Here is a 12,194-nt window from a genome sequence, read left to right as displayed (position 1 = left end):
TTTATAAATCACCAATGGATGGATATAAAAATAATAAAATGAAAAGTGAGATGAAGACAATGTCAAACGGCGCATCAAGTGGAATGTTCTTTTAGCTTTAAATTAATTCTTATAATAGGGCCCTGAGGGTCTTTCTAAATTTTTAGGTCTCAGCGAAAGTCTAGTGGCTAGCGCACAAGTTTCGATATTTTATTGCGTTACGGTGAATCGTCTCAATAATGCACATTAATACATTTTTTAAAAATGCATCTATGGCGATTGACAAAAATTAAGTTTACTTTCCAAAGTCCTCTATTTTCATCCATTAGTTGATTTTTTTAAAATATAATTTAATGCCAATTTGTAGCACCAATACTATCTGAGGTTCACCAAATGTTTAAGATGGCATCGGAAGCCCTACTTAAATATGCATCCGATTCAAGGAACAGCGTTGCGATCATTAAGTATCCATGCGTAGAATCTGTTGACACATGTACTTGGAAGGAAGTTTCCACGAAGCGAGGAGTTTGTTCCAATTCTAATGGGATAAATATGCTTCGTTCAGGGATGATGCTGTACAGTTGTGTTCATAAAAGAGTGGCCACATATCTCTCTTTGAAAAGCCCTGCATTCTTTTCTGCAGTTGAAATTAAACTTTTTTTTTTTAATTATATTTGGCCAATTAAGATATTTCAAACCGACATATTAGAATGTATTACGTATGATTGCCAATATATATGCCGTCTAAAGTAACGTGAGTGGTCAAGATTTATTGAACAACATGGTATACATATGGTTTTCTTGTTTTCAGTTAACTGCAATGTTTTAAGGATTGCTAGTTGAACCTGCGCTCTCTGCAAAGCGCATCATTCACTCATGAGCATGAATTAAATTTTCGTTCCTCACAACATCTGTACATGCTCCTTTACAGAAACAAGTGAAATACATCTTGATAAAAATCGGCAAGGAATAACATAAAGGGGATTTTTTCTATCATTTTTTAAATATCTCGTGCAGTTTACAAGATTGAGCCTACTTCCGGTTCCAGTTTTTAATTCATGTATTATCAGTGTTTTCCTTCTTCTTGCATGTAATAAGCAAATACATTACGTACACAATTAATTATAATGACACTGATACCTGGTGTTCGATGGGCTAAGCACTCCAAACAATAACGATTCATCTTAGCCTGGATAAATGGTTATCCTTCGTTTTATATTACACAAAATTTGGAATCGACCAGCGAAAACGACCCTTTTCTTGCACTTGTGGTTTCCGAGATCTCATTTTCGAAAGCATTGGAGATAAACATATAAACCAAGCCTTTTAATATATTGACTAGCTGAACCTGCGCTCTCTACACAGCGCATCATTCACATATGAGCATGAATCGCCTTCTGATTCCTCACAACATCTGTACATGTCTCTTTACAGACACAAGTGAAAGACGACTTAATGAAAATCGGCAAGAGATACCGTAAAGTTGGGATTTTTTTTTCGATTACTTTTTCAACATCTCGCACCGTTTGCAAGATTTGAGCTTACTTCCGGTTGGAGTTTTTAGTTCATGTATGATCAGTGTTTTCATTCTTCCTGCATGCAGTATGTAATAAGCAAATACATTACGCACACAATTAATTATAATGTCAGTGATATATGGTGTCCATTGGCAAAATACTCCAAAACACATTGGAGATTCAACTTAGATTGGAGAAATGTTTATATTTCGTTTTTCATTATAATTTGGCCATGAAACAAACGCCTGAGAGATATGGAACCCATATATACAATTATATGGTGTTGGAATGTATAATGCGTAGGACATGATGCTCTAGTTCATTTTGTTTAAATTTCAACACCTCCAGTGTACCCGTAAAATGTAATAAAGAAATAATGGCCATGTTTTTAAAACATTTAATCAGAACTGGACAATCTACGCAAAATTTGCAATCGATCAGTGAAAACGTCATCTTTCTACAGCATGTAGTTTCCGAGATCTCATTGTCGAAAGGATTGGCCACAAACATATAGTTTAAAGCGTATAGTTTAAAAGAACTCAAAAGATGGCAGCACAATTCACTTGCATTGATTTTGGAGAATGCTTATTAAAATACAAAGGATTTAAACAATAATATAAAAAGATAAACTTTATCAAAAAGATCTATTTAAATAATTTATTTAAAGTACACATATTTGTGTGAATATTTGTCTTTGTTAAACGTGAAATCACAAATAACCGTAAATCAAAGATTTGAAATCAAAAGTTAGAGGTTAGAGCTCAGACGTTTTCTTCACTCTCACATGTAATAGATATTGACCATCCTCTTACAGCACCAATCAGTACACATGAACTTCAACGCGCACTTCATAAGAAACGAAATACTGCACCAGGCATTGATCATATTTCCTACCGGCTAGTAAAAGAAGCTCCACTCTCTTTACTTACACTACTCGTTACAGCCTACAACTTTATTCTCCGCACCGGCTTTTACCCTGCGGATTGGAAAGTATCCAAAATCTGCATGTTTCTTAAGCCTAATAAACCAGCACATTCTGTGACTTCTTACCGCCCAATACAACTGACAACAGTTTTCAGTAAGCTGTTTGAGAAAATTCTTGTCCAAAGACTTCATTTACATATCCAAGAGAATAACTTATTGCCCATACACCAAGCAGGTTTTCGGCCAGCCTTTTCCATTAACGATCAGCTACTCCGGCTCTCTACAATAATAACAAATCAATATAACAAGGCCTTTCCATCGTGCCTCGTTTTAATGGATCTTGAAAAGGCTTTCGATAAAGTATGGCATTATGGTCTTATTCAAAAGTTACGGAAGCTAAACCTCCCGATCTGCTACTTACGTATCATATATTCGTTTCTAGTAAATCGAATTGGATATGTTTATATAGGATCTTCTATCTCACACCCTATTTTTCCGTATTGTGGCGTTCCACAGGGTTCTGCCCTCAGCCCGCTCTTATATATACTATATGCGTCTGATATACCAAAACCTACGGAAAACGTGTTCTTATTTCAATATGCCGATGACACGGCCTTTCTAGCTCTGGGCAAGACTATGCATCAGATAAGCACGACATTACAATCCACTCTCAATGGATTTATGCAATGGTGCAAAACTTGGAAACTTACTGTCAATAGTGACAAAACGCAAGCACTGGTCTTTTTACCCCCAAAACGCCGTTCCAAGGTTCATCGCAATCCGCAAAACCTTAAAGTCACAATTGACGATCATTTTCTTCAACCAACTACTACGGCCACATATCTCGGGGTGGTATTCGATTCCAAACTCAACTGGAAAGCTCATCTTGAGAAAATATCTCAAAAGGCTAATATCCGGCTTAATCTTCTCCGCCGTTTAACTGGCACTACTTGGGGACTAAACGCCGCCTTACTCCTAAATACATATAAAATGTTCCTTCGCCCTATCTTAACTTTTGGACACATCGCTTGGTGCAACGCTCCCACGAAGTTCTATGACCGTTTGTCAATACTAGAGCGTCATGCCATTCGACTTGCACATCGTATCAGGCTGCCATATCCCAACTTTCTGACTTATGAGCACATCGACTTTCCACAACTGACTCAACATCTCGCCGATCTCCGCTTGAAATATATACTCTCTCGTCTACCAGTTTCACACCCATTGCTTCTCGACACCCTACAAGCAGATGCTAAAACTGACGCTCCGTATAAGTATTTGCACACACCATTAAATATACTTATTACGCTGTATCTTAATACTGAGCATCCTACCGCCGACGAGCGCGATATCTTTCATATTTATCATATTGGTGATCATCTCCCTCATTTGTTTCCATCTATGCACCATGTATAATTTCAACACTAACACTGGGCTTTCCCCATGTCGCCATCAGTCTCGAGCCGCCCCGAGACAGAAGAACTAACCTGCATTTGTCTTCTTAACAATGTGTTTGTGACTGTGGCGTGCACGCACTGCATCTCATCTTTCACTGTCATCATATTTATTTCATAAAACACCTCAATGCATATATACTCTTTCTTACACAGTAAAAAAAAAAAAAAAAAAAAATCCTAATTGCACCACTTTTATATGTGTTCTTTTGTGCACTCATATTTAATATTTGCACTGATATTGTGTTTAGATTTTTTTTCTTTCATTAATCTTTGTTTTTGATAATTTCACATAGACCATCATCAAATCTTTAAACAACAGTGTAATAAAATCTGTGCCAAAGAGAGGGCGTAACCCTCTAATGGCTCGGGTTAGAAATATTCTTTGAATTTATATGATGAATAAAGAATTCCCTAAATTCCTAACCCTTTACTACTACAAAAAAAAAAGTTTTCTTGATCTTTCAGGTCGATAACGATAGCAATATCAATATCGACTATAACAGCTGTGACGTACCAAACGTCAGAACGGCTGCTTTTTGTAAACCTGTCCACGATCCTGGGACTTGCTCGTCAGATATTCGCTGAGCAACAGCTATCAGACTTATCTCAGCCAAGGGTAGCTCGTTGCGACACGTTTAGACTGGGGCATTTCCTCACCTAAGCCACTATCCGAATGGGTGGCTTCTACCTGCTTACCATACCTTGTTAGCTGTTTTGTGTTTTTTGTGCTAATCATCATATCATATCATGGCTACTGGACCTCAAGCTTCTACAAATCTTTCTTTGGGCCCCTCCGCTCCGTCAGCATCTGCCGACAAGCGAAGGGAGAGCTCTAAACGCACCTCACGTAGCGAAGTTCATCATAGTCAGCCTCAGTCACCTCAAGCAAAGCGCCATCACACCCTCAGTGAATCATCCACCGACTCAAACTCATCTTATCGCATGGACGCTGAAACTTCTGCTATTACATCTGTCAAACCTACTGTTCATTCATTTCTGCTCACCAACTACGATCCTCAATACCTCGATCTGAAGAAACTGTATCATCGTATCACCAAATACATCCCACGGACAAGCATCGCTCAAATCATCTATACACAGAAAGGCATCATCATTAAAACTCCAGACGATAAATTCGCTTCAACACTTCGTAATACTTATTCATATGAAATCTTTGGGAAGAATGCATCTGTTTCTAAGCTCAACACTCCATCAGCCAAACAACCGCCGCCACCACGCAAACAACCTGCTCTGTCTGTCGTCATCCGAGGTGTTGACCCCTCCTTCACAGACGAAGAAATCACACAGGAACTCCAACTTGATGGTCATTCTATCATCAAATGTCTTCGTATTAAAAACGCTCAAGGAAACACATACATGGTTCGTGTACTAACCAACTCACACGACACCATTGATTCTCTTCTTTCAAACGGGGCCTTCATCTATCGCAAACGTCATCGTGTCGAGCCATCTCGGTCTCCTGCACCTCTTCCTGTGCGCTGTGAAAAGTGCCAGGTATATAATGACCATCCGACTGCTTCCTGTCCTAATCAACTTAAATGTGGTTTCTGTACTGGCCCTCATAGCACCCGCAATTGTACTAATCTTAAAGACATTCCTAAATGTTCCACCTGTAACGAAACTGGACATGCCACTTACAGCTACAAATGCAAGGCTAAACCTACTGCGGATCCATTCAAGCCTGAATTAACCGTACCACTGAAACCACATGTCACTCAAACAGCTTCTGCTCCCCACGATGTATGTCAACCAATCACAATTACACAGTTCTTATCGTTTATAACTGTTACCCTTCAAAATATTCATCCTTTATTGCGCAACCATATTCTGTGTCAAGTTCAACAAGCTGCCAAAACCATCCTCAACATCAATTTCACAGCTACTTATTCTGGCCAAACTGTTTACTTCCATTCTGATCCATTGCAAACTGATGTTTAAACCTCTCTCACACATCATACTGCTTTTAATTAATATGGATCTTAATTTTCTTTTTATGAACATTAGATCGTTACCGCAACATAAGATCTTATTTGAACAACTCCTCTTTGAAAAACATATTTCATGTTTCCTCCTAAACGAGACTCACCTTACGGCCCGCAAGCACGTACACCTTTCAAATTATACCATGCTGCGACACGATAACACGACTCCAGCAAGAAGGGCTTGTGGTGGAGTAGCTATCGGTTTTTCGCCATCTCTTCCTTTCCGCCGTGCTACTCTTCCCCTTCAGCCATTACCTGAACATCTAGTTACTACCTTGTATTTTAGACAGCTCAACATCACGGTTGCGACAATCTATATTCGTCCTGGACATCCTCTTCCATATCAGTTTATTCAATATATCTCAGACAATTATCGCACTTACATCATTCTAGATGACCTCAATTTTCACAGTCGCACCCTCCGTCAACAGCAAGATTTTCACCACTTCCTTCTAACTCGTACTTCAGGCCACTTTCATCCGTTACCTAAACCCACTCGACCTAGTAGTAACACGACGCCGGATGTTGCTATTACTTCTATTAACCTCCAAACTCGTTGTAGACTTGATGTACTAGATCCTCTTGGCAGTGATCATGTACCGATACTTCTTACCATCACAACGCCACGTCCTGCTTCTAGTACTACTTCTGAACCTCCTCGCTCTTATCCAATGTTTGATAAAGCCAACTGGAATGGTTACCGCACCACACTCGAACATCAGCTAGAAACTGTCCAGGAACCCACTACAGAAGACGATCTTTATGTTGCGCTCGATACCATTACTGCTGCCATCAACACTGCCTCTGTCCAAAACATTCCGGTTCGCACCGTTCATACTTACAAACCAGCTCTTCCCCCTCATTATCTAACGCTTATCAAACGTTCCCGGGCACATTATAGAGACTATACTCACACAGGCAATCTTGAGTCTCTCCGTCTCCATCGTCAGTATCAACGGACTGCCCAACACTACATAGTTGCTTATAAACGCCGTCGCTGGATCACTACCTGTAATGAACTTTCCACCACCACTCATCCCACAAAATACTGGAAGCGTTTTCACCAACTCACTGGCCGCTCATCTCGCACACCTTACCCACTCTTAGACGGAGACCAACCCCTTGCTGACGATACTGCGAAAGCAAACGCCTTTGCCGATTACCTTCAAGGAATTTTCACTCCTCTTTCACCTGATCCGTCTCTACGCCGCCATCCAGCCGATAATCTAAATCTTTCAACACCAGATCTTTAACCCAATTCCAGCCACCATCTCCCTGCAAATAGTGATCTTACTGCTCCTATTACGGTTGAAGATATACACATCACAGTCGCCAGAAAACGTCAGTCGGCTCCAGGCGCTGATCGTATTTCTTACCGACATGTGAAAGAGGCTCCATATATTCTTCTTCATTTACTGGCTGCTATCTATACATTTATTTTACGCACAGGCTTCCTTCCGACTTCTTGGAAATCCTCGATCACTCTCATGTTTCCCAAACCAAACAAGCCTACACATGCTGTCTCTTCGTATCGGCCCATTCAGCTCACGCTAGTGTTCAGCAAAATTCTAGAACGTATCCTTGTTACGCGTCTGCACCGTCATCTATCCGCTCATAATTTACTTCCTCTTTCGCAAGCAGGCTTTCGCCCTTCCTATAGTATTAATGATCAGCTTATGCGCCTTACAACCCATATTACACTGCAGTTCAATACATCCAAACCTTCCTGTCTGGTCTTATTCGATCTGGAAAAAGCTTTTGATAAGGTATGGCATCTTGGTCTTATATATAAACTCCTCTCTTTCCGTCTTCCTCTGTGTTACATCCGTTTCATCTTCCACTTTCTCTCTTGCCGCCTTAGTTATATATCTATCAACAACCACCTCTCCCACCCCATTTTCCTGCATTCTGGAGTTCCTCAAGGTTCATCATTATCTCCGTTATTATATCTCTTATATGTAGCCGATTTTCCTCCATTACCTGGCAATATCAGTTTATATCAGTTTGCCGATGACACAGCCTTCCTCGCAACCGCAAACACTGTCCAAGAGATCAATCGAACACTGCAGATTGCAATTGACACCTTTCTCGCTTGGTGCAGACGCTGGAGATTGAAATTAAACGCTGGCAAAACACAAACAGTCATATTTCTTCCTCCGAACAAGCGCTCACGCGTCTATCGCAATCCGGCTAACTTCTCTGTCCATGTCGACCACGTTCCTCTCCAGCCACAAAACACTGTTACATATTTAGGCATAGTCTTCGACAGACATCTTAAATGGACAGCCCATCTGAAATCCATATGTGCCAAAGCCTACAATCGTCTCAATCTTTTACGCCGCATCACTGGTACAACTTGGGGCCTAAACACCCGAACACTTTTAACCACTTACAAAGTTTTCCTTCGTCCCGTTCTTACCTTCGGTTTTACTGCCTGGATTGCCGCTGCTCCCTCGTTTTATACTCGACTACAAATTCTTGAACGGCATGCCCTCCGACTAGCTTTCCGAATCCGCCTTCCCAGCCCTACCAACGAACTCTATGACCGCACTCCATTTCCCCACATTCTTTACCATCTCGAAACATTGCGACACCGCTACATTTCTTCTCGGTTTCAAACTCATCACCCCATGCTTCTAGCCACAATGCATCATTTCGCTTTACATCCTTCCAATATCCTTCTACGCCATACACCGCTTTCCCTCCTCTTTACCCTCTACCACTTCTCCCTACCCCCCGACAGTCCAGACCATCTATTCATCACAGACTACATCACCGCCACGGCATCACCTTGCATCATTCCATCTTATGCACAGTAGTCCTATTGTCTAACTGGGCTTCCCCTGTCTCCATCAGATCCGGAGTCGCCCCCGGATCAGAAGATAACACGCATCTGTTTAGCTAACTCTACCCGATGTTGTGACGTTTGGTGCACCTCATTTCCATTCATCCCATTCACCTTAATTTATGATTATGGTTAAAGGCCATAATGTCCACCCTTTTCCACAATATATGCTTATTTAATCAAATGAATTAATGTATCCCCACTGTATTTATGATTGTGTATAAACTGATGTTGAATAAAGTTTAATAAAAATAATAATACCCATCCACACTCTCCAAATCCTCACGATCCCATTACTCCACTTCCCGATATAAAGGGCGGTACCCTTTGGGCGGGAGCTAGTCGACCGCGACTAGCAAAAAAAAAAAAGTTTTCTTCGCATCATCATCGAACTTCGAACCTAACTCCTCTCGTGGTTAGTTACTGTACTAAACTGTGAGCAAGTATTGCAGACGTACTTGGGAGATCAGTACAGATACGCTACTTAGGAGGCTGACAGAAGGTCCTCATCTTCTGGAAGGTTCTATCTTAGCTTTTGGAGGTCATTGTTTGCATTCATACTCTGACCAACTCTGTTGCCTTTAGTTGCACTTATCCGAGCACTTCGCCTGTATACTATCTACATTTGAGTATCTCGTTTCCATTGCTTTGATCCTTTTGGATCATGCATCGGCTACCGGGGATAGTTGTGCCTCCCACTTGCAATCCCTCGGCAGATACAGCACGGGATCCTCGCAAAAATCGGCGCAGTCGACCGTTGTCTGAAAGCAGTGCTGAATCAGTAGATAAACGCTCTCGATCCCGTTCACCTACTTATATTCAGAAAGCACCTGAACGTACGGAAGAAATGCAGTTTACCACAGATCCGCAAGAGCCTACACCGTCTACTTCGGTAACAACACCTGTCTATATTGCATCACCGACCCGCCCGAAGATTTATTCTTTTCTATTGACTAATTATGACGCCAAATACAGCAATAGTCGTCACATTTTCAATCAAATAATGAAATACCTTCCTCGTGCTAGTGTAAAGCAAATTGTTTTCACCAGGAATGGTGTTATCATAAAGTCAGATGACGAGAAATTCGGCATAACACTGCGTAACAAAGCCAGTTACGAAATATTTGGTAAAAATGCCAAGCTTTCGAATCTGACGATAAGGTAAAGCAAAATCCACCACCACCTCGCACACCAATGATGTCTGTTGTTATTCGAGGTGTTCTACCGGAAATAACAGATGATGAAGTTCTCAAGGAACTTAAAGCAGAAGGTATTGACGTAGCGAAATGTATTCGCATTAAAAATAACAATGGTGCTACATACATGGTTCGTGTTTTAACCACGTCCCAAACTTCCATTGACACCTTATTGCAAGACGGAGCTTATATCTTCAAACAAAGGCACCGAGTTGAGCCATCCCGTACTACCGCACCTCTCCCAGTTAGATGCGAGAAGTGTCAAGCTTACAATGCGCACATCACGTCAAAATGTCCAAATGTTCCCAAATGTGGGTATTGTGCAGGACAACATGAAACCAAGGAGTGCCCTAATACGGGTAGACAACCACATTGTTCCACATGTTCCAGTACTTCGCACCCTACTTACAGTTACAAATGCAAGTCTAAGCCGGCACCTGATCCAAATCAACCAGAAATGACAGTCCCGCTCCGTACGACGGATGCTTCAGTACCATTCTCGCAATCTATTGCTTCACCTATCACTGTGGAAAACTTCCTGAGATACATCACTCTTATTTTGCAAAATATTTTTCCATTTCAACGTCAGCTCATTCTTGACCATGTTATTGCGGCGGACTCTGTTATATTTCAAGTTAATCTGTATGCCACCTATTCTGGCCCATTTGTTCACTTTCATATTGCACCACGTGATACTGCAGTTTAAACCAAACTTTTTCTGTCTGAGTATGGGTCTTGTCATCCTTTTTATGAATATTCGATCGTTATCTCAACATAAAATACTATTTGAACAACTACTTTTAGAAGAAACAGTCGATATATTCGCTTTAAACGAGACAGCGCTTAAACCAGCACATACCGTACGTTTTCCTAGATATCAGTTTGTACGGCATGATTACCCAGACACCAACGCCAGAGCACAAGGCGGTGTGGCGATTGGAATCCGCAATAAACTTTCTTATAGATGTCACTCTGTACCAATAAATGTTCCATTGCCAGAGCACTTAGTGACGACAATCTATCTTTCAAACTTAGCGCTAACTGTTGCTACGATCTATGTCCGTCCCGGGCATATAATTCCGCTAGAATTCTTTCGTTATTTGTTTTCGCAGTATCGCAATCTTCTAATCTTGGCGGATGTCAATATCCACAGTCGCTCCGACAGAGATAAAACTCAATTCTCTGACTATATATCTCTGGGCTTACATGGTCATATATATAACCTACCCAGGCATACCAGGCCTAGTAGCCAAACTACCCCTGATGTTCTTATTAGTACACCTACATTAGTTGCTAAAGCCACTGTATCCGTTTTGGATTGCATCGGTAGTGATCACCTACCCATAAAGGTTACAATCAACCATACACGCCCACCATCGTCTCCATCATTCGAAAGAACTCTATTCTTGTACGATAAAGCTAATTGGGAGCAGTACAGGACTGATATCAGTATAGCAATGGATCAGTTGGAACCGCCCACGTCTGAAACTGGTCTCAACAAAGCCGTTCAGAGCATTACAACTGCTCTTGTTGAAAGTGCTAATAAAAATATCCCAACCTACCATGGTAAAACGTATCAACCAATGTTGCCACCTGAATATCTTTCACTTGTAAGAAAATCCAGGCAATATTTCCGTGAATATGAAAAGACACGAAATCCAGAATATTTGGCTCAGGCGCGTCGTTGGCAACGCACAGTTCACAACTACATTGTTGCCCATAAACGGCTTAGCTGGAGTAAAACATGCAACAAGCTGATCAATGAAACACATCCTACAAGGTACTGGAAAAAATAACCTATTAACTGGGCAGAAAGTAAGTACTACATACCCCCTTGTACAGGACGATCATCTTTTGCAAACAGATCAGGCAAAAGCTGATGCTTTTGCATCTCATTTGCAAGCAGTCTTTACACCACCTGTTTCCGCACATCGCTTAAGTCCACGAATATCTGAACCGGCAATTAGCAACTTACTTCAGCCTTCGATATCGCATGAGTTAGATAACAACAATCCTTTGACTCAGGCGATTACTACTGATGAAATACGCGGAGCCCTCAAACGCAAACGCAATACTGCTCCTGGTTTCGATAGTATATCTTATAGAATTCTTAAAGAATGCTCACTGCAGTTTTTTCTCTTCTTAGCAACAGTATATACGTTTATTTTACGCACTGGCTATTATCCGCAGGACTGGAAGGTGTCCAAGGTCTGTATGTTCTTAAAACCTAAGAAACCACCTTACTCCGTGACGTCATATCGACCCATACAATT

At 41.1% G+C, this 12,194-nt stretch overlaps 1 protein-coding gene across 1 annotated transcript; it reads left to right on the top strand.

The window, feature by feature from the left end:
- Positions 1-10,649: 10,649 nt before the first annotated feature.
- Positions 10,650-11,717, top strand: LOC145687115 (uncharacterized). Its single transcript, XM_081760573.1, has one exon. The coding sequence runs from the start codon at positions 10,650-10,652 to the stop codon at positions 11,715-11,717; it is 1,068 nt and encodes a 355-aa protein (XP_081616699.1).
- Positions 11,718-12,194: the final 477 nt, after the last annotated feature.

Source organism: Thermobia domestica, chromosome 6 (assembly GCF_964235325.1).
Source record: "Thermobia domestica chromosome 6, izTheDome1.hap1.1, whole genome shotgun sequence".
NCBI lineage: Eukaryota > Metazoa > Arthropoda > Insecta > Zygentoma > Lepismatidae > Thermobia > Thermobia domestica.
Note: the sequence above shows the minus strand (reverse complement) of the source record. Positions and strands in the feature narration are given on the sequence as shown.

Bases quoted from the DNA above. Each gene is read 5' to 3' on its own strand.
- LOC145687115 (XM_081760573.1), top strand. From the start codon at position 10,650: ATGGGTCTTGTCATCCTTTTTATGAATATTCGATCGTTATCTCAACAT.